Genomic DNA, 24,257 nt, shown 5'->3' on the forward strand with positions numbered 1-24,257 from the left:
GAGGATCTTATAACACCTTCCGCAAAACACCTTTTAGAGGAGGGTTTCGGGGTCAGGCCACACAAGCTAGCACCTCACAGTCCGCACCGCCCACCTACCAGGGACAGTACAGGGGAGGTTTTCGGGGCCAGTATAGAGGGGGGCAATTCCCTAGGAATAGAGGAAGATTTCAAAGCCCCAAAACCACTACCAACAAGCAGTGACTCACACGTCACTCACCCCTCCCACACAACACAGTGGGGGGGAGGATACGTCAATATTACGAAGCATGGGACAAAATAACTACAGACACATGGGTCCTAGCAATTATCCAACATGGTTATTGCATAGAATTCATGCAATTCCCTCCAGACATACCACCAAAATCACAAAATTTATCAAAATACCATTCACAGCTTCTAGAGATAGAAGTTCAAGCACTACTGCAAAAAAATGCAATAGAATTAGTACCAAGCACACAAATAAACACAGGAGTTTATTCACTGTACTTCTTGATACCAAAAAAGGACGAAACACTGAGACCAATTCTAGACCTCAGGGTAGTAAACACATTCATCAAATCAGACCACTTTCACATGGTCACACTACAAGAAGTGTTACCATTGCTCAAAAAACACGACTACATGACAACCCTAGACCTCAAGGACGCATATTTCCATATACCAATACATCAATCACACAGGAAATATCTAAGGTTTGTATTCAAAGGAATACATTACCAATTCAAAGTATTGCCTTTTGGTTTAACAACCGCTCCAAGAGTATTCACAAAATGCCTAGCAGTAGTCGCTGCACACATCAGAAGGCAGCAAATACATGTGTTCCCGTATCTAGACGACTGGCTAATCAAAACCAGTTCGCTCACACAATGCTCAAACCACACAAATCAAGTCATTCAAACCCTCTACAAACTAGGGTTCACCGTCAACTTTGCAAAATCAAACATTCTGCCAAGCAAAGTACAGCAATATCTAGGAGCCATAATAGACACGACAAAAGGAGTAGCAACGCCAACTCCACAAAGGATCCACAATTTCAACAGGGTCATTCAACACATGTCTCCAAACCAAACAATACAAGCAAGAACAATACTACAGCTCCTAGGCATGATGTCCTCATGCATAGCCATTGTCCCAAACGCAAGACTGCACATGAGGCCCTTACAACAGTGCCTAGCCTCACAGTGGTCTCAAGCACAGGGTCACCTTCTAGATCTGGTGTTGCTAGACCGCCAAACTTATCTCTCGCTTCTATGGTGGAACAGTATAAATTTAAACATAGGGCGGCCTTTCCAAGACCCAGTGCCACAGTACGTAATAACAACAGATGCTTCCATGACAGGGTGGGGAGCACATCTCAATCAACACAACATAAGAGGACAATGGAACATACATCAAACAAAACTGCATATAAATCATCTAGAATTATTAGCAGTTTTTCAAGCACTAAAAGCTTTCCAACCAATCATAACCCACAAATACATCCTTGTCAAAACAGACAACATGACAACGATGTATTATCTAAACAAACAAGGAGGAACACATTCAACGCAGTTAAGCTTGTTAGCTCAAAAAATATGGAAGTGGGCAATCCACCATCAAATTGGTCTAATAGCACAGTTTATTCCGGGGATCCAGAATCAGCTGGCAGACAATCTCTCTCGAGATCACCAGCAAGTCCTCGAATGGGAAATCCACCCACAGATTCTGAACACCTACTTCACACTCTGGGGAACACCACAAATAGACTTATTTGCAACAAAAGAGAACGCAAAATGCCAAAACTTCGCGTCCAGATACCCACACAAGCAATCCCAAGGCAATGCCCTATGGATGAACTGGTCAGGAATATTTGCTTACGCTTTTCCTCCTCTCCCTCTCCTTCCTTACCTAGTAAACAAATTGAGTCAAAACAAACTCAAACTCATTTTAATAGCACCAACGTGGGCAAGACAACCCTGGTACACAACACTGCTAGATCTGTCTGTAGTACCACACATCAAACTGCCCCACAAACCAGATCTGTTAACGCAACACAACCAACAGATCAGACACCCGGACCCAGCATCGCTGAATCTAGCAATCTGGCTCCTGAAATCCTAGAATTCGGACACTTACAACTTAGCCAAGAGTGTATGGAAGTCATAAAGCAGGCCAGAAGGCCATCCACTAGACACTGCTACGCAAGTAAGTGGAAAAGATTTGTTTGGTACTGCCATCATAATCAGATACAACCACTAGATGCAACTTCAAAACATATAGTAAATTACTTGCTCCATTTACAAAAAGCAAAGCTAGCCTTCTCTTCTATTAAAATACACCTTGCAGCAATATCTGCATACCTGCAAACTACATATTCAACTTCCTTGTATAGGATACCAGTTATCAAAGCATTCATAGAAGGGCTTAAAAGAATTATACCACCAAGAACACCACCTGTTCCTTCATGGAACCTAAACGTGGTTCTAACAAGACTCATGGGCCCACCTTTCGAACCCATGCACTCTTGCGGAATACAATTCCTAGCCTGGAAAGTTGCCTTTCTCATCGCCATTACATCTTTAAGAAGAGTAAGTGAAATTCAAGCGTTCACAACACAAGAGCCTTTTATACAAATACATAAAAATAAGGTCGTCCTACGACCTAATCCAAAGTTTTTACCCAAAGTTATTTCACCATTCCATCTAAATCAAACGGTAGAACTACCAGTTTTTTTCCCACAGCCAGATTCTGTGGCTGAAAGAGCACTACATACATTAGACGTCAAAAGAGCATTAATGTACTACATTGACAGAACAAAAAACATCAGAAAAACTAAACAGCTATTTATTGCATTCCAAAAACCTCATGCAGGTAACCCAATATCAAAACAAGGTATAGCCAGATGGATAGTTAAATGCATCCAAATCTGCTACCTTAAAGCAAAAAGACAACTGCCCATTACTCCCAGGGCACATTCAACAAGGAAAAAAGGTGCTTCAATGGCCTTTTTAGGAAACATCCCAATGCAGAAAATATGTAAGGCAGCCACTTGGTCTACGCCTCACACATTCACCAAACACTACTGTATAGATGTGCTATCCGCACAACAAGCTACAGTAGGTCAAGCTGTATTAAGAACTCTATTTCAGACAACTTCTACTCCTACAGGCTAAACCACCGCTTATGGGGAACTAACTGCTTACTAGTCTATGCATACCATGTGTATCTACAGCGACAGATGCCATCGAACTGAAAATGTCACTTACCCAGTGTACATCTGTTCGTGGCATCAGTCGCTGAGATTCACATGGACCCACCCACCTCCCCGGAAGCCTGTAGCAGTTCAGAAGTTACCTTCAATTTTGTACATTTGTATATATATTATTTAATCCTTTAATAGGTACATACTTACATTTTTCATTGCGCGGGCACTATTACTATAGTACAACTCCTACCTCACCCTCTGCGGGGAAAACAATCGAAGATGGAGTCGACGCCCATGCGCAATGAGCACAGAAGGAGGAGTCACTCGGTCCCGTGACTCGAAAACACTTCTTCGAAGAAAAACAACTTGTAACACTCCGACCCAACACCAGATGGCGAGCTCATGCATACCATGTGAATCTCAGCGACTGATGCCACGAACAGATGTACACTGGGTAAGTGACATTTTCATTCTCCAGTATTTCCAGTATTGGAAGCTTTCATTGATTCACATGCGACCCACCCGCCTCCCCAGGAGAGCTCACATTCTCTCTTTTCTCAGTGCATCATTACAGCACTCATACTCTGAAAATCTGAGGGAAGGCAGCTCCTCACAGGAGGTGCTAAGGGGTGAGGCATCTGATAGGTTAAAATTTGAGTTTGGTTCTGACTGTGATGGGTTATCCTATTGAGTCCTAGGTCATGTATTTTATGTGTACATTTTCAGGCCTAGGTTGTATATTCAACCGGGGACTCCAATCTTGACGGGGAAGTATTCAAGCATGTGAATCTATGAAAGCTTCCAATACTGGAGAACTACAGGTACGTAACTTATTTCTTAGTTGCCCAAAGTTTCCAGTGCCCGATGAGCACACGGCTTGTCCTGTCCTGGAGACCGCTTTCTGCCCTCTTTGGGGAGATGAGCTAACGACTTCAAGAAAGACACAATAGGGGTCTGCATAGGGGAGAGGTGTTCCCTCCATTAGGAAGTCACACAGGTGTTAGCCTAAAAGTAAAACCTCAAAGGAGAAGCTGACCTTGAAGGGCAAATGGGTAACACTTAGGAGAGGGGTGCTCTATTGGTTAAACAGACAGGCTGGCACTGGGGACAAGAGTGAAGAAGGCAGTTGTCAAACCTGTTTTTCCAGGAACGTGTAGCCCTAGTCACACCTTGGGGTGGACTAAGGAGCTTGGAGTGTCTTGCGAGGGGTCTTGCCATGTTGGGAGTGGGTAGAATGGTGCACCCTGGGATAGCCAGATTCCACACTTCCCAGGAAGTGGTCATCAGCAGGGAGGGAACCTGGTAGCCCATTGGCTACCGGCCACACATCGTACCCTGAAGGCATTTCTGAAGATACAAAAGGCACCCAGAACACAGATCTCTACTGAATGAAACAAGGGCTGAAGGAGGACTGCACTTCATGGACTGCATCTAAAGCAACTGTCTGCTGTGTGCTGCTTGGGGAGAAGTCTTCTCAGAGGCCAAAGTCAGAGAGACTAACGGTCAGTCAGCTAACTCTGTGTTCGCTGTATAGGACCACAACAACCCAAGAACCCCACTGGTACTCTTGCTGCTGTGTATCATTCAGGACCCATCACTTAAAGTTGTACTTGAGTCTGCTTGACCCGGGAGAGGTGTCACAGAGCCTCTTTGTCACCCATAATCTAAGTTTCCATCCAAGGAAGTATTCTGCTGTAACCACTACACTGGGCGACTGGTAGTCCTGTGGCGACTGGACTTCTGGCAGCCTTTCGAGGAGTCCGTGGGACATCCACCCTGTGACCAGGACTGCCTCAGCCAGTTCAGAGCCTGAGGACTAGTTGCAGCAAGACTCCTGTCCACTGCATCACATCCACAGCATCCTTGGACCATCTTCAGCATCCTTCATCTCTTGCATCATGCAACACGGGTAAAGTGACTAAGTGCTAGAGGGATGCTGTTTCTGTGGAGATAACTGTTTCTGAGTACCTTGTTGGTCCCGCTGATTAGGTCCCTGCCCTATAGTTTGTTGAAGTAATTCTACCGGATGACATAGAAAAGTTTTCAAGAAAACCTCGGCAAGTGTCAAATGTGTTGATTTTTGCCAGTGTTTGCTCACATGTGAGTGAAAAGGTTTGATCTGTTGTTTCTTGTAAATTGCATATCTCCAGAACTCTCCAGTTAATCTTTATTGTTGTGGTATGTAAAATCTTATCAAAATAGTTTGTTTATAAATTGCTGCCAGATTGCTTGACTGATTTGTCAAGATTTCTTCAATTGTTTTGATGCTGTTTAAATGCTTTACACTTTTCTCTGTGTAGGTGTTGCTTCTTAGTGCCAAAGCTACCCAGGGTTGAGCTGAGGGCTTGGAAGAAAAAAACCTACTAGGCCTAAAGGGTTTGGTAAGTGTATTACACCGTGAGGTTGCACAACCTCACCATATGATACACACCATTTCTTTACAGGATTATACGTGACTCCCATGTAGTCCTCGTCGTCTTATGTAACATTTCCTATAGACGGATTTATACATGCATGATTCACTGTCTTTCTATAATGTGTGTGTAATGTTAAGTCCTCTGACTCCCTACACTGGTATGAGTAAATTTTAATACAAGTGAGTGAGGGGCTATGGAAAGATGAGGGCCACTGTTGGTGGTAGTGAGGGATCCATGGAAATAGCCACTGAATGGTGCCAACAGAAAATGTAATTGTGTGCCACCAGCCCTAAAGCCAGCCCGGGTCACAACCAGTAGGGCTCCTCTGCTGTGGCTGAGGAGTGTTTTCCTCCATGAGCAGCAGCCGCTGCATTCTTTTAACAATGACACACAAATAAACTGTTTATTATCGTTTTGTTGTTAAAGGGGCGGGCCGTGGGGGCTGACTGGGACGTGGGAGAGTACACTGTTCACTCCCCTCAGTGCGCATCTGTGCTTGGTCGACTGTGTCAGGCCGGCCAAACACACGTGCACTGTGCTCTCTCCAACCTGGCACTGTGTTGCCGGACTATAGAGAGCAGGCAGTTTGCCTGGGAGTACCTTGGCTTGGCGCACTGTCCAGTCGTAACGCTGCTTTCATGCAGCTTTAGGATTGGCTGCAGAGCAGGCTGGGATCCTGTGCCTACCTGCAGTGACCAGGAAAGAGGAGCAGAATTTAATTAAATGTTTTTGTCCCTGCCCCTTTACCACGACTGGTCCCAACAATAACCATTTTAAGCTGCACAAAGAGCATAGGTGCAATTTGATGTTAGCAATAATAGTTCTTCAGCATCTTCATGTATGGGTAAAATCAAATGTTCCACTAAATACAGTTACTTGGTTGTGATTTAATCTACCCTCGAGAGAGAAAACTGGAGCGTTTTGTGTGCTCTTAAGGACGCACTTGGATGTATACCCTGATTTACAAAGCACAGTGCTGAAATTATTCTACTAAGATGAAGTCTTCATTCCTTCACTGGTCCCTAGTAGTCCCTCTCCTGCTTGCTTAATTTCTTCTCATCCTGAATTTCAAAACCTAGTAATTGTTTTTCAGAAAGAACGAAACTTACGAATTAGATATTGATCGAAAAAGAACAGACTTTGAGCGCTGCTTAGGGTTGCCAGCTAGACTGTTCTGACATTTGTCTCCCAGCCTTCTCTAGAAACACCCAGGCTGCTCCCTCATCAGTGCCAGTCACATGGCAGCCGTGGAGTGGATGAGGGTGGGAGTTAAAAGGTGAGAGGTTAACCTTGTCAGGGTTAGCCATTCATGAAATGCAGAATAATAACAGGCAATATTTAAGAGGGAGGGGGGTTGTGGGGAAATGGGTTGACAATGTTCGCATGCAAACTCCAGATATCTGGAAGGTAAATTAAGTTGGGCAAGCACTGTGGGGAAGGGAGCGAAACTGTATCTGAGGAGTAATATGTGCATGTTTTTTTTTGGTTTTTTTTTTGTTTCTGTGTTTTTGGAAGGGTGGGAGCGGGATTGGGGGGGGGGGGGGGTGGCATTTTAATTCGGAGCCATCTCCTTCCGTCGTGTTTAGATCGTAGGGTACGAGTTTGGGGCTAATAATCATGTTTGCAGACGCTTCTTCATTGCTCCTGTTGAAAGTGCCCTGCCTTGAAACCTAAAGCTGACCTTTCTCTTGCTATTCCCTCAAACTATTAATCATACATTTATCAATGCCAACGGGGCAGAGTGACTGGTGGTGTCTATGCCATTTTGACGAGCCCTCCAGAGCTTAGCAAGGTGTGTATTACCCTATGTTGTAACCGTGCTGGCAAGTCCTAATTATTGACTCCAGTACAGATGAGGTTGGGGGGTTGTGGAGGTGGATAAGAAGTAAATCACCATGCTGGGGTAGGGCTGGGGGGCTAGTACCACAGTCGAATCACTATCAGTGGACGAGCACTATTAAAGTTGACTCAATCTGCACCTGGTCCAGGCTCCTTAAAAAATTAACTGAAGTCATGCTTGGCTTCCATTGGTCAATTAGGAGGCAGCGAAGAAGAGTGACATTGAAGCCAATAAATGGTAAGCAATGGATGGGCTCCAAGCCCCAATTTGTAAACCATTGTGACTTGAGAGCGCATGCAACACACATGCTGTTGCAGGCTCGAGCTAAAAAGAGGATGTTTCCTCAAGGAAATCAAGATCTGAGCCTACAACCCCTTCTACCAAGTCGTCTTTAAAATTCAAAAGGCCCTTTTCAGAGACTTGACTGAGAAATCTGTGACAAATGCACCATTACCAAGAGAACAGTCTACAAAAATGTGGTAGAACTGTGTTACTCAAAGTACAGCCCTCAAGACCTTTACATGCGGCCCCAGGGCAGCAGCAGGCTGCTGTTTATTCGACTTGGCACTAATATTAAAAATGTTAAATTAACAGACAGTTCTTTATTGAAACGTTAATTGAACATAAAGTAAGTTCTGTACTGCAGGAACAACTTAATTCTTTAAGACATCCTATAGCAAAAGTCTACAACTACAATAAGGTCTCTTAAATATTGAAAAAGTGACTTTCATTAACATCCAGAACCGTTTCATCTTTTTACATCCGATTACAACAGTGCATTTGGCAATAAAAATTTTTTTTTAAAGTGATAGATTTCAAACTTAAATTCAGAAACATTGAGTTCGATGGCATCTGTCGCTGTAGATACGCATGTTTTGCAATAGCTCGCCATCTGGTGTTGGGCCGGAGTGTTACAAGTTGTTTTTCTTCGAAGAAGTCTTTCGAGTCACGGGACCGAGTGACTCCTCCTTTTGTCTCCATTGCGCATGGGCGTCGACTCCATCTTCGATTGTTTTTTTTCCGCCATCGGGTTCGGACGTGTTCCTGTCGCTCCGAGTTTCGGAACGGAAAAATAGCTAATTTCAGAAGATTTTCGTCGGTATTGTTGCGTTCGGGGTCGGCGTAGTTCGATTCAACACCGCGTCTAAGATCGAAGAGCTCCGGTGCCCTTCGGGGTAATTTTTTCGATTCCCCCGTCTGGGCCTGGTCGGCCCGACCGCGTGCAGAAGAACGCCGATGGAACGGACCCCTTTCCGTTTCTGTCCCAAATGCCACAATAAATACCCCTATACAGACCAACACTTGGTCTGCAACCTGTGCCTGTCACCTGAGCACAGCGAAGACACCTGCGAGGCCTGTCGTGCGTTCCGGTCCCGAAAAACTCTCCGAGACCGTCGAGCCAGAAGACTTCAGATGGCGTCCGCGCCGACAGCCCACCGGGAGTTCGAGGAACAAGAAGAGGAGGGATCCTTTTCGATCCAAGAATCGGACTCCGAAGGATTCGACGATACACAAACCGTGAGTAGGACGTCGAAAACCACTCAAAAGAAGATTTACAAGGCCCAGGGGACGCCACTGCCATCAGGCCATGGCTCGACCCATAAATTCGGTGACCGACCGTCGGCACCGAAAAAGGCCCAAACAGTGCCGAGATCGTCCGACTCCGGTCGAGACACCGGCACGCAGCCTTCTCGGGACCGAGAAAGTGCTGGAGACAAGCATAGACACCGAGATACCGGTGTAGACACGGCTCGACGCCGAGACAGCGGCACCGAAGAAGATCGACGCCGAGAGGTTTCGGCCCCGAAAAAGAAAAAAGTCACCTCGGAGCCGAAAAAAGATGCAGACAGGGTTTCGGTGCCGAAACAAACTGCAACCGACCCAGTTTCAGGCTCTTATACAGAAGAGCACTCGCTAACCTCCCAAATGCAAAAGCATAGGTTTGAGGAAGAACTACACTCAACGGATGTAGACCATACGCAAAAGCGTATTTTCATACAGCAGGGGACAGGAAAAATAAGCACCCTTCCCCCTATTAGAAGAAAGAGAAGATTGGAGTTCCAAACTGAACAAACACCACAAACAAAAGTGGTGAAAAAAGTTACCCCACCACCCTCTCCTCCACCTGTGATTAACGTCTCACCAGCACAAACTCCATCACATTCCCCAGCTCACACCACCATGAGATAGGGTGACCAAGATCAAGACGCATGGGACTTATACGACGCCCCAGTGTCAGATAACAGTCCGGAGGCATACCCTACGAAGCCATCTCCACCAGAGGACAGCACTGCGTATTCTCAAGTGGTGGCTAGAGCAGCACAATTTCACAATGTAAGCCTCCACTCAGAACAGGTCGAGGATGACTTTTTATTCAACACACTCTCCTCCACCCACAGCTCCTACCAAAGCCTGCCTATGCTCCCTGGTATGCTCCGGCACGCAAAAGAAATCTTTAAGGAGCCGGTCAAAAGTAGGGCAATCACACCAAGAGTGGAAAAAAAGTATAAGGCGCCTCCTACAGACCCGGCTTTCATCACTACACAGCTGCCACCAGACTCTGTCGTTGTAGGAGCAGCTAGGAAAAGGGCCAACTCCCACACATCTGGAGATGCACCACCCCCAGATAAAGAAAGCCGCAAGTTCGATGCAGCTGGTAAAAGAGTCGCAGCACAAGCTGCAAACCAGTGGCGCATCGCTAACTCCCAGGCACTACTTGCGCGCTATGACAGAGCCCATTGGGATGAGATGCAACATCTCATTGACCATCTGCCCAAGGACCTACAAAATAGGGCAAAACAAGTGGTTGAGGAGGGACAGACCATTTCCAACAACCAAATCCGCTCCTCCATGGACGCTGCAGATACAGCTGCACGGACAATTAATACATCTGTAACTATCAGAAGGCATGCATGGCTCCGAACGTCTGGATTTAAACCAGAGATTCAGCAAGCAGTTCTCAATATGCCTTTTAACGAAAAAGAACTGTTCGGTCCAGAAGTGGACACAGCGATTGAGAAACTCAAAAAAGACACGGACACTGCTAAAGCCATGGGCGCACTCTACTTCCCGCAGAGCAGAGGGAATTACAGCACATTCCGTAAAACACCCTTTAGAGGGGGGTTTCGGTGTCAAAGCACACAAGCCAGCACCTCACAGGCAACACCGTCCAGTTACCAGGGACAGTACAGAGGAGGTTTTCGGGGACAATATAGAGGAGGGCAATTCCCTAGGAATAGAGGAAAATTTCAAAGCCCCAAAACCCCTACTACTAAGCAGTGACTCACATGTCACTCACCCCCTCCACACAACACCAGTGGGGGGAAGAATAAGTCATTATTACAAAGCATGGGAGGAAATCACTACAGACACCTGGGTTCTAGCAATTATCCAACATGGTTATTGCATAGAATTTCTACAATTCCGTCCAAACATACCACCAAAAGCACAAAATTTGACAAAACATCATTCCAATCTCCTGGAGATAGAAGTGCAGGCACTATTGCAAAAGAATGCAATCGAATTAGTGCCAAACACACAAATAAACACAGGAGTTTACTCACTGTACTTTCTGATACCAAAGAAGGACAAAACGCTGAGACCAATCCTAGACCTCAGAATAGTGAACACATTCATCAAATCAGACCACTTTCACATGGTCACACTACAAGAAGTATTACCATTGCTAAAACTACACGACTACATGTCAACTTTAGACCTCAAGGACGTGTATTTCCATATACCAATACACCCATCGCACAGGAAATACCTAAGGTTTGTATTCAAAGGAATACATTACCAATTCAAGGTACTGCCTTTCGGATTAACAACCGCACCAAGAGTCTTTACCAAATGTCTAGCGGTAGTCGCTGCACACATCAGAAGGCAGCAAATACATGTGTTCCCATATCTAGACGACTGGCTAATCAAGGCCCATTCGTTAATAGAGTACTCAAATCACACAAATCAGATCATACAAACCCTCTTCAAACTAGGGTTCACCGTCAACTTCACGAAATCCAACATCCTGCCGTGCAAGGTACAACAATACCTAGGAGCCATAATAGACACAACAAAAGGAGTAGCCACTCCAAGTCCCCAAAGAATTCAAAATTTCAACGCCATCCTACAACGCATGTATCCAACACAAAAGATACAAGCAAAGATGATATTACAACTCCTAGGCATGATGTCTTCATGCATAGCCATTGTCCCAAACGCAAGACTGCACATGAGGCCCTTACAACAGTGCCTAGCATCACAGTGGTCTCAAGCACAGGGTCATCTTCTAGATCTGGTGTTAATAGACCGCCAAACTTACCTCTTGCTTCTGTGGTGGAACAACATAAATTTAAACAAGGGGCGGCCTTTCCAAGACCCAGTGCCACCATACGTAATATCAACAGATGCTTCCATGACAGGGTGGGGAGCACACCTCGATCAACACAGCATACAAGGACAATGGAACGTACATCAAACAAAACTGCATATAAATCACCTAGAACTACCAGCAGTTTTTCAAGCACTAAAAGCTTTCCAACCAATAATAGTTCACAAATACATTCTCGTCAAGACAGACAACATGACAACAATGTATTATTTAAACAAGCAAGGGGGGACACACTCCACGCGGTTAAGCCTGCTAGCACAAAAAATTTGGCGTTGGGCAATTCACAACCAAATTCGCCTGATAGCACAATTTATACCAGGGATCCAAAATCAACTCGCAGACAACCTCTCTCGAGATCACCAACAGGTCCACGAATGGGAAATTCACCCCCAAATTCTGAACACCTATTTCAAACTCTGGGGAACACCTCAAATAGACTTGTTTGCGACGAAGGAGAACGCAAAATGCCAAAACTTCGCATCCAGATACCCACACAAACAGTCCCTAGGCAATGCCCTATGGATGAACTGGTCAGGGATATTTGCTTACGCTTTTCCTCCTCTCCCTCTCCTTCCTTACCTGGTAAACAAACTCAGTCAAAACAAACTCAAACTCATATTGATAGCACCAACTTGGGCAAGGCAACCCTGGTACACAACGCTGCTAGACCTATCAGTAGTACCCTACATCAAATTGCCCAACAGGCCAGATCTGTTGACACAACACAACCAAAAGATCAGACACCCAGATCCAGCATCGCTGAATCTAGCAATCTGGCTCCTGAGATCCTAGAATTCGGGCACTTACAACTTACCCAAGAATGTATGGAAGTCATAAAGCAAGCCAGAAGGCCATCCACCAGGCACTGCTATGCAAGTAAATGGAAGAGGTTTGTTTGCTACTGCCATATTAATCAAATACAACCTTTACACACAACTCCAGAACATGTAGTGGGCTACTTGCTTCACTTACAAAAATCTAACCTGGCTTTCTCTTCCATTAAAATACACCTTGCAGCAATATCTGCATACCTGCAGACTACCTATTCAACTTCCCTATATAAGATACCAGTCATTAAAGCATTCATGGAGGGCCTTAGGAGAATTATACCACCAAGAACACCACCTGTTCCTTCATGGAACCTAAATGTTGTCCTAACTAGACTTATGGGTCCACCTTTTGAACCCATGCACTCCTGCGAAATACAGTTCCTAACCTGGAAGGTTGCATTTCTCATCGCCATTACTTCCCTAAGAAGAGTAAGCGAGATTCAGGCGTTTACAATACAAGAACCTTTTATACAACTACACAAGAATAAGGTCGTCCTAAGGACCAATCCTAAATTTTTGCCAAAGGTTATTTCACCGTTCCATCTAAATCAAACAGTGGAACTTCCAGTGTTCTTTCCACAGCCAGATACCGTAGCTGAAAGGGCACTACATACATTAGATGTCAAAAGAGCATTAATGTATTACATTGACAGAACAAAGAACATCAGAAAGACTAAACAACTATTTATTGCATTTCAAAAACCTCATGCAGGAAACCCAATATCAAAACAAGGTATAGCCAGATGGATAGTTAAATGCATCCAAATCTGCTACCTTAAAGCTAAACGACAGCTGCCCATTACACCAAGGGCACACTCCACCAGAAAGAAGGGTGCTACCATGGCCTTTCTAGGAAACATCCCAATGCAAGAAATATGTAAGGCAGCCACATGGTCTACGCCTCACACATTCACCAAGCACTACTGTGTAGATGTGTTATCCGCACAACAAGCCACAGTAGGTCAAGCCGTATTAAGAACATTATTTCAAACTACTTCCACTCCTACAGGCTGAGCCACCCCTTTTGGGGAGATAACTGCTTACTAGTCTATGCAAAACATGCGTATCTACAGCGACAGATACCATCGAACTGAAAATGTCACTTACCCAGTGTACATCTGTTCGTGGCATCAGTCGCTGTAGATTCGCATGTGCCCACCCGCCTCCCCGGGAGCCTGTAGCAGTTTGGAAGTTACCTTCAACTATTTGTATATGTATCATCTCAACCTTAAATAGGTATACACTTAGTCACAGACAAAAGGAGGAGTCACTCAGTCCCGTGACTCGAAAGACTTCTTCGAAGAAAAACAACTTGTAACACTCCGGCCCAACACCAGATGGCGAGCTATTGCAAAACATGCGAATCTACAGCGACTGATGCCACGAACAGATGTACACTGGGTAAGTGACATTTTCATTCCCCATCATGCCCCCTCCTTTCACGCCTATGACAATGCCAGTAGTGAGTTAAGAGGCAAGTCAATTGTTGTATGCACTCTTTAGGTGGCCTGGTTTCCTATTCTACATGAGCAACTTTATAGTTTATTAAATTAAACATAGGAAAAGGGCTTGTACAGCACACATCCTAAAGTCATGCATTGTGAGGTCCTCTTAAAATAATAAAGAAAAAGGAGGGAACGTGAAATTAAACAATTGCCTAGGATCACACAGTTTGATAAAATGGGGAAGCTGAGATTAATTTCTGGTTTCACATTGTACAATTCATTCACTAGATGTATATGCTTTGCTTCCCCTTACACAACCCACCCCCTCTTAAGCCCCCGCATTCTATTCACCGGAAAATGTTGGCGAGTACCCATGCTTCGAAACAGGTGTCTGGTAGGTAGTTTGCCACGGTCTTTCTCTGGGCAAGGCAAATTAATAAGCAACTTACTCTGTTCATACTGTGTGAGCATTGTGCAAGTCTTAAAGGACAGGAGAGGTGTTGAATTCAGCCCTGGAGTTAGATGTGGTGGTCTTGACATGCATATTTAGCGATAAGTTGTTGTCTTGAAGTGCCAAACAAACCCAGAGCAATTTTCCTTGTGGAGTACAGTGTCCTATCATGTTTAAGGACATTTAACAACAAAGGCAAACGAAGAAGAAATAAAGTATAGCACCTGGGGACCCGCAAACAGGACATTTTGAACATTCCCGTGATCGTTTTTAAAAGAAAAATGCTCATGCAGCTGGATGGGGTTGGCAGCTGTGTAAAGGAAGAGTTGCAGGTTCTGTACCGACTTGTCTTGATGTACAGAAGGGTAATACGTGTGCTGCTTGGGCTGAGCAAAGCTTTTTATTTTTTTTTATTTTTTTTTTATAGCTTTAAGAAGCCGTTCTTGTCACCAGACACGTATTTTAGAAGTGGAGAAAATTGAGATGTGCACGTTAACAGCTCATGTAATGGATATGTTGCATTACGGAATTGCTTTCTTCTGCAGAATTAGTTTTGCTTTTATTTATAGGTTTCATTTTCTCACTTTCACCCATAGGGTCCAGATGAAGCTACACGCAGTCGCAAGGTTTTTGTAGGCCGTGTTACAGAAGACATATCTGCTGATGACCTCCGACAGTTCTTTTCACAATATGGCGAAGTTGTGGAAGTGTTCATTCCCAAACCTTTCAGAGCGTTTGCTTTTGTTACATTTGCTGATGATGAGGTACAGTACAAATCAGAAGAAAATCAGTTAAAAGCATAGCTCATGAATCTGCAAATCCTTAGAATGGGTTTTGATGGCTTGTCTTTTTTTTTTTTTTTTTTTTTTTTTAGGTTGTCCAGTCTCTTTGTGGAGAAGATTTAATCATTAAAGGTGTCAGTGTACATATCTCTAATGCAGAGCCTAAACAGAATACCAATAGGCAGTTTGCCAGAGGTGGCGGTCGATTTGATGGCAATATGGGAGGCTTTGGGAACCAGGGTGGGTTTGGTCCCAACCGTGGTGGTTCTGCTGGTGGTGGTGGATTTGGTGGCCCACCAGGAAGCAATATGGGAGGTGGTGGTGGTGGAGGCGGCGCAGGTATGAATTTTGGAGCATTTAGCATCAATCCTGCAATGATGGCAGCTGCGCTGCAGAGCAGCTGGGGAATGATGGGAATGTTGGCGGGACAGCAGAATCAGCCTGGTGGGCCACCTAGAAATAATCCTACACAAGGCAATATGCCACGAGAACCAAGCCAGGGTTTTGGATCAGGCAGTAATACCTTTGGATCCAGTATGGGATCAGGAGGCTGGGGTTCCTCTAATCAGGGCCCTGGTAATAGTTTTAATAGTGGAGGCTTTGGCTCTTCAAACATGGAGTCTAGATCTTCTGGGTGGGGTATGTAGTTACATTCATGGTAAGTATATTGTAAAATACATGTAGGACAAAACATTATTATTATTATTATTTTTTTTTTACATTATTTTTCTTTTTTGTAACAAAGTTCTCCAGTTTTAATCAATGTTTTTTGTTAATTTGAGGTATTCATTTATTCAATGGAAGTGAGATGGTGTTTGCTGTTTCTGTAAACAATCACTCGATAAGACTTCTGTAAAGATTAATTGTTCAGCTGAATATTTACATGGATTTGCACATCTGTTTAGTCAGGTCTTTCATTAAGTTAAGTTTTGTCTTGGACACTATTTGTCTACAAAGTTAGCTATTTGGAGAGCATGTCTTCACAATTGAGATAGCGGTTTTCTATACACCATCTTTCTTCGCGTTCAAAGCACCCTCAGAGCTTCAACTGGTCTCTACGCTCATCTTGCCACCGTAGACCCTCGAAAGGCCACATTCCACGAAAACAGAGCTTTAAATGTTCTGCCCAGGATTGTTTTTTCTCCTTGCTATCCAATCTTCTACCCTCATTTCACATACTGCGTCTTAACACGGTGGGTGTTGCATTTTTATCCACTATTTCATGGATTCATACCAGCGCTAGACACGCAAGGCTGAGAGATGGACCAAACGGCTGTTTGAACTTTGTGGAATTGATGGTGATGCCAAGGAATGAGAGGTTTGGGTATGAGCGAAAGGAGAAAAGAGAATAGCGCATGCAGACTTGGTGTTGCATTCATGGATTTTCTTTTAAACATGGCAAGATTGTCTCTGGACCCAGTGGCTTTGGTGAGAAAGTGTGCAGAGCAATGGGAGCAAGTAACGTACGAATGTTTCCTGCACTCGGAAGACCGCAGATCTGTTGGACGACTTGCACAGGCTTCCATGCGTTAACCTATGTGTTTTTAAAATTAATTTGTATTTTCCCATTCTTATTTACTGTTGTGAATGATGTACCTGGTGTAATTTCTTTTTATAACCTGTAAGCGTGATAAAATGCATTGTAGCTTGAGTTTCTGGAGCAAGCAATGGGATGTGCGACAGGGGCTGGTGTGTCACTATATGGAAGTCTAAATGCCTGTAAGAGATATAATGCCTGTAAGACCCTTATTAGAATGAGGTCTGCTGCTGTTATGCGCTGTGCGTTTGAATGTTTTTTACAAGTTTAAAATGGTGGTATTTCTTTAATAAAGTTTTTTTAAATTTTTTTTTGTAAAGAAACGGTCTCTTCATTTTTTTTCCCTGAGGATGAAATACTATGGAGGGTCAATTTATTTGTGAATGATTTGATAAGATATGGTATTATGTGACAAGTGTGTATTTTCGAAAACCATTTTAGCAATTTAAAGCTGGTGGTAATGGTTTTGCTTTCACTGACATGAAGTGAAAACTCACAAACGTCAAATGAAAGACCTATATGTGTGTCAAAGAAAATCTCTTGCTTTGTAATTTTGAAAACATCAGTATGAATCACCAAAAGGCCCTGAGAAAATGACTACTAAAACAGTCTTAGGAAAAAAAAACCGCAATTAATAGTTTTAGAGCAAACCAAAAGGACAGAAGTAATTAAAGGTGTTCTACAAATCTTAAGAGCATCAGTGCTGTAATGACTGGTGTATTTTTTAAACATTATTATTAAATGCAGTTAAAATCCCTCTTAAACTTTTTTTTTTTTTTATGTATAAAAATTGCCCTAATTCTCATCCTCCCCCCCCAAAAAAAATATCGAAAACATCTTGAAACGTGCAGTATCATAAAGGATGTTTGTTTGGAGTGCCTTAAAGCATGATATCTCTTGCTAAACAGGCGTGTTGGAGATATCACTATTTTAGATGAAGGTGGAAGATGAGGAAGAAGAAGAATATTATGTGGTGGAGTACAGAGGTAGTTACGTAGTCAAAGGAGGTTTACAGGCAAACATGGGAAGCTTGCGCTGGTTATTCTAAATAATTTCTGTAGGTGCCTTCTTTCTGGTGCAAAAATAACAAGGGCTGCCGAACTGCAAAATACTGAAGTGGGATCAGGGATACAAACCAGAAAGTACTGAAAAGCAATCCTCCTTCAGAAATAGGTTCCTAAAATAAGGAATCCCACAAATTAACAAATTAAGAAAAAGAAGGAATGAAAACAAAACAAAGACCAACGAAAGAGGGAACACAGAAATAGGTACATAAAAAAGTAAACATTTACCGCTAATACAGAACAAGAGAAGCCAGCAAACCCAATCGTTCGTAACCTCAACAATGATGTAGACATTTTAGATATTTATTTCAAAATTCCTTCATGTGTATCAACATTTAATCTATAAAGAGAATATGAAACTTATGTATATGTATCCCGGGAAAAACACATCAAAAAACAATGTACTGTCACACCAAAGAGTCATGCGAGTTAAAAAGAATAATCCAGACAACTAATATACAACACAAGGAGATTTCATCCCTATATATAATCCCTTAATAACATACCTATCCCCAATAAAACATACCATCCAATGTTGTAATCGCAATGGGAATTGTATAATAGTATGATGATATCCATACACTGTATGTTGATGATGTCTTTACAGTCTTACTTCACTAAATAATGTCTGTATAGCGGGAGTGAGCATTCTTCTAATCTAAAAGAATTATTACAGACTGGTCTTCCTCTTTGGCAGCAGGATGGCAAAAGAAACCTTAGCATCCATTGTCTCAAGTGTGTCCAAATAAGTAGTCTCTGTATCCGGATCAAAGCGTGCCTACGCTCGTTTCGGTGACACGTGACCCAAAAATAGGTCACCCACCTTCCTGAGGGCACAGATTTTTCACATTATTATAATTTTCCCAGGTAAATAATAAACAGCCATCACATTCGTACTTACAAATTGAAAAAATCAATTGTATTTGTTGGTTGAAACAGTGATTAAGAATAAAGAACAATAACAATAATAATGTGAATAAAGAAAAGAACAACAAAACCAACATAGAACACGGAGGCAAAAAAGCAAGACACGTGCAACAAATACAGTAATGAATACCTATAATCTTAACTTGTATAATCTAATTTGGACTGTACAGGGACGAACCAAGTATGAATAATATGCTGTATTGTTTTGGTGTTTGCTATTTAAGCAATACTCTTTTGAATGAACTATTAACCCCTTCGCTGCCAGGCCTTTTCCCCCTCCTGTGCCAGGCCTTTTTTTGCCTATTTGGGGCAGTTCGCGCTTAGGCCCTCATAACTTTTTGTCCACATAAGCTAACCAAGCCAAATTTGCGTCCTTTTTTTCCAACATCCTAGGGATTCTAAAGGTACCCAGACTTTGTGGGTTCCCCTGAAGGAGGCCAAGAAATTGGCCAAAATACAGTGAAAATTTCGTTTTTTTCAAAAAAATTGGAAAAAGGGGCTGCAGAAGAAGGCTTGTGGTTTTTCCCCTGAAAATGGCATCAACAAAGGGTTTACGGTGCTAAACTCAGCAGCTTCCCAGCTTTCAGGAACAGGCAGACTTGAATCCGAAAACCCAATTTTTCAACACAATTTTGGCATTTTACTGGGGCATACCCCATTTGTGCAATTTTTTGTGCTTTCAGCCTCCTTCCAGTCAGTGACAGGAATGGTCATGAAACCAATGCTGGATCCCAGAAACCTAAACATTTCTGAAAAGTAGACAAAATTCTGAATTCAGCAAGGGGTCATTTGTGTAGATCCTACAAGGGTTTCCTACAGAAAATAACAGCTGAAAAAGAAAAATATTGAAATTGAGGTGAAAAAAACATCAATTTTTCTCTACTTTTTACTCTGTAACTTTTCCCTGCAATGTCAGATTATCGAAAGCAATATACCGTTACGTCTGCTGGACTCCTCTGGTTGCGGGGATATATAGGGTTTGTAGGTTCATCAAGAACCCGAGGAACCCAGAGCCAATAAATGAGCTGCACCCTGCAGTGCGTTTTCATTCTATACCGGGTATACAGTAATTCATTTGCTGAAATATAAGGAGTAAAAAATAGCTATCAAGAAAACCTTTGCATTTCCAAAAAGGGCACAAGATAAGGTGTTGAGGAGCAGTGGTTATTTGCACATCTCTGAATTCCGGGGTGACCATAGTAGCACGTGAATTACATGGAATTTCTCAAATAGATGTCTTTTTTACACACACCCCTATATTTGGAAGGAATAAATGTAGAGAAAGACAAGGGGCAATAACACTTGTTTTGCTATTCTATGTTCCCCCCAAGTCTCCCGATAAAAATTATACCTCACTTGTTTGGGTAGGCCTAGCGCCCGCGACAGGATATGCCCCAAAACACAATGTGGACACATCACAGAAAACAGAGCTGTTTTTAGCAAAGTGACTACCTATAGATTTTGGCCTCTAGCTCAGCCGCCACCTAGGGAAACCTACCAAACCTGTGCATTTCTGAAAACTAGAGACCTAGGGGAATCCAAGGAGGGGTGACTTGTGTGGCTCGGACCAGGTTCTGTTACCCAGAATCCTTTGCAAACCTCAAAATTTGGCTAAAAAAACCACATGTTCCTCACATTTCTGTGGCAGAAAGTTCTGGAATCTGAGAGGAGCCACAAATTTCCTTCCACCCAGCATTCCCCCACGTCTCCCGATAAAAATGATACCTCACTTGTGTGGGTAGGCCTAGCGCCCGCGACAGGATATGCCCCAAAACACAACCTGGACACATCACAGAAAACAGAGCTGTTTTTAGCAAAGTGACTACCTGTAGATTTTGGCCTCTAGCTCAGCCGCCACCTAGGGAAACCTACCAAACCTGTGCATTTCTGAAAACTAGAGACCTAGGGGAATCCAAGGAGGGGTGACTTGTGTGGCTCGGACCAGGTTCGGTTACCCAGAATCCTTTGCAAACCTCAAAATTTGGCTAAAAAATCACATGTTCCTCACATTTCTGTGGCAGAAAGTTCTGGAATCTGAGAGGAGCCACAAATTTCCTTCCACCCAGCATTCCCCCATGTCTCCCGATAAAAATGATACCTCACTTGTGTGGGTAGGCCTAGCGCCCGCGACAGGATATGCCCCAAAACACAACCTGGACATATCACAGAAAACAGAGCTGTTTTTAGCAAAGTGACTACCTGTAGATTTTGGCCTCTAGCTCAACCGCCACCTAGGGAAACCTACCAAACCTGTGCATTTCTGAAAACTAGAGACCTAGGGGAATCCAAGGAGGGGTGACTTGTGTGGCTCGGACCAGGTTCTGTTACCCAGAATCCTTTGCAAACCTCAAAATTTGGCTAAAAAAACACATGTTCCTCACATTTCTGTGGCAGAAAGTTCTGGAATCTGAGAGGAGCCACAAATTTCCTTCCACCCAGCGTTCCCCCACGTCTCCCGATAAAAATGATACCTCACTTGTGTGGGTAGGCCTAGCGCCCGCGACAGGATATGCCCCAAAACACAACGTGGACACATCACAGAAAACAGAGCTGTTTTTAGCAAAGTGACTACCTGTAGATTTTGGCCTCTAGCTCAGCCGCCACCTAGGGAAACCTACCAAACCTATGCATTTCTGTAAACTAGAGACCTAGGGGAATCCAAGGAGGGGTGACTTGTGTGGCTCGGACCAGGTTCTGTTACCCAGAATCCTTTGCAAACCTCAAAATTTGGCTAAAAAAAACACATGTTCCTCACATTTCTGTGGCAGAAAGTTCTGGAATCTGAGAGGAGCCACAAATTTCCTTCCACCCAGCGTTCCCCCACGTCTCCCGATAAAAATGATACCTCACTTGTGTGGGTAGGCCTAGCGCCCGCGACAGGATATGCCCCAAAACACAACCTGGACATATCACAGAAAACAGAGCTGTTTTTAGCAAAGTGACTACCTGTAGATTTTGGCCTCTAGCTCAACCGCCACCTAGGGAAACCTACCAAACCTGTGCATTTCTGAAAACTAGAGACCTAGGGGAATCCAAGGAGGGGTGACTTGTGTGGCTCGGACCAGGTTCTGTTACCCAGAATCCTTTGCAAACCTCAAAATTTGGCTAAAAAAAACACATGTTCCTCACATTTCTGTGGCAGAAAGTTCTGGAATCTGAGAGGAGCCACAAATTTCCTTCCACCCAGCGTTCCCCCACGTCTCCCGATAAAAATGATACCTCACTTGTGTGGGTAGGCCTAGCGCCCGCGACAGGATATGCCCCAAAACACAACGTGGACATATCACAGAAAACAGAGCTGTTTTTAGCAAAGTGACTACCTGTAGATTTTGGCCTCTAGCTCAGCCGTCACCTAGGGAAACCTACCAAACCTATGCATTTCTGAAAACTAGAGACCTAGGGGAATCCAAGGAGGGGTGACTTGCGGGGCTCGGACCAGGTTCTGTTACCCAGAATCCTTTGCAAACCTCAACATTTGGCTAAAAAAACACATGTTCCTCACATTTCTGTGGCAGAAAGTTCTGGAATCTGAGAGGAGCTACAAATTTCCTTCCACCCAGCGTTCCCCCAAGTCTCCCGATAAAAATGATACCTCACTTGCGTGGGTAGGCCTAGCGCCGGCGACAGGAAACACCCCAAAGCGCAACGTGGACACATCCTAAATTTTGGAAAAAAACAGAGGTGTTTTTTTGCGAAGTGCCTACCTGTAGATTTTGGCCTCTAGCTCAGCCGGCACCTAGGGAAACCTACCAAACCTGTGCATTTCTGAAAACTAGAGACCTAGGGGAATCCAAGGAGGGGTGACTTGCGGGGCTCGGACCAGGTTCTGTTACCCAGAATCCTTTGCAAACCTCAAAATTTGGCTAAAAATACACATGTTACTCACATTTCTGTGGCAGAAAGTTCTGGAATCTGAGAGGAGCCACAAATTTCCTTCTACCCAGCGTTCCCCCAAGTCTCCCGATAAAAATGATACCTCACTTGTGTGGGTAGGACTAGCGCCCACGAAAGGAAAGGGCCCAAAACACAACGTGGACACATCACATTTTTTTATAAAAAGCAGTGCCTACCTGTGGATTTTGGCCTGTAGCTCAGCCGACACCTGAGGAAACCTAGCAAACCAGTGCATTTTTGAAAACTAGAAACCCAGGGGAATCCAAGATGGGGTGACTTGCGGGGCTCTGACCAGGTTATGTTACCCAGAATCCTTTGCAAACATCAAAATTTGGCCCAAAAAACACTTTTTCCTCTCATTTCGGTGACAGAAAGTTCTGGAATCTGAGAGGAGCCACAAATTTCCTTCCACCCAGCGTTCCCCTAAGTCTCTCGATAAAAATGGTACATCACTTCTGTGGGTAGGCCTAGCGCCCACAAAAGGAAATGGCCCAAAACACAACGTGGACACAACATATTTTTTCACAGAAAACAGAGGTGTTTTTTGCAAGGTGCCTACCTGTGGTGTTTGGCCTGTAGCTCAGCCGGCCCCAGGGGGGGGGGGGCAGAAATGCCCTAAAATAAATTTGCCCCCCCAACCCCCCCCCCCCCCCCCCCCCCCCCCCCCGGAGCGACCCTTGCCTACGGGGTCGCTCCCCCTGCGTGACATTGGCGCCAAAAAACAAATCCCCGGTGCCTAGTGGTTTCTGCCCCCTTGGGGGCAGATTGACCTAAAATCGGCCAATCTGCCCCCAGGGGGGCAGAAATGGTCTAAATACAATTTGCCCCCCCAGGGGAGCGACCCTTGCCTGATGGGTCGCTCCCCATCTCTAAAAAAAAAAAAAAAAAAAAAAAAAAAAACACAAAAAAAAAATTTGCCCTGGCGCCTAGAGGTTTCTTCCCCCCCTGGGGGCAGATCGGCCTAATAATAGGCCGATCTGCCCCCAGGGGGGGCAGAAATGGCCTAAAATAAATTCCCCTCCCCCCCCCAGGGAGCGACCCTTGCCTAAGTGGTCGCTCCCTTTGCGTGAAATTCACGCAAAGAAAAAACTCCCTGGTGTCTAGTGGTTTCTACCCCCCTTGGGGGCAGTTTGGCCTCATCAAAATAGGCCAAACTGCCCCCAAGGGGGGCAGAAATGGGCAAAATATAATTTTCCCCCAAGGGGAGCGACCCTTGCCTAAGGGGTCGCTCCCCACCAAAAAAAAAAAAAATGAAACAAAAAAAAAAAAAATGGTCCCTGGTGCCTAGAGGTTTCTGCCCCCCCTGGGGGCAGAAAAGGCCTTCCCGAAAATATGCCCCCCTGGGAGCGACCCTTGCCCAAGGGGTCGCTCCCTTTTGTCAATAACAATAAAAAAAAAAAAAATCCCTGGTGTCTAGTGGTTTCTACCCCCCTTGGGGGCAGATTGGCCTCATCAAAATAGGCCAATCTGCCCCCAAGGGGGGCAGAAATGGCC

At 44.2% G+C, this 24,257-nt stretch overlaps 1 protein-coding gene across 11 annotated transcripts in view; it reads left to right on the top strand.

The window, feature by feature from the left end:
- The window catches only part of LOC138301106 (TAR DNA-binding protein 43-like), a 154,983-nt gene extending 137,796 nt beyond the window's left edge, over positions 1-17,187 (top strand). For all 11 annotated transcript variants that reach the window (XM_069241222.1, XM_069241220.1, XM_069241219.1 and 8 more), the window contains 2 exons: positions 15,156-15,323; positions 15,434-17,187. In XM_069241222.1, the coding sequence (XP_069097323.1) occupies positions 15,156-15,323; positions 15,434-15,988 (723 nt within the window). In that variant the 3' untranslated portion in view covers positions 15,989-17,187. The remainder of the gene's footprint in view (positions 1-15,155; positions 15,324-15,433) is intronic.
- Positions 17,188-24,257: the final 7,070 nt, after the last annotated feature.

Source organism: Pleurodeles waltl, chromosome 6 (genome assembly GCF_031143425.1).
Source record: "Pleurodeles waltl isolate 20211129_DDA chromosome 6, aPleWal1.hap1.20221129, whole genome shotgun sequence".
Classification (NCBI taxonomy): Eukaryota; Metazoa; Chordata; class Amphibia; order Caudata; family Salamandridae; genus Pleurodeles; species Pleurodeles waltl.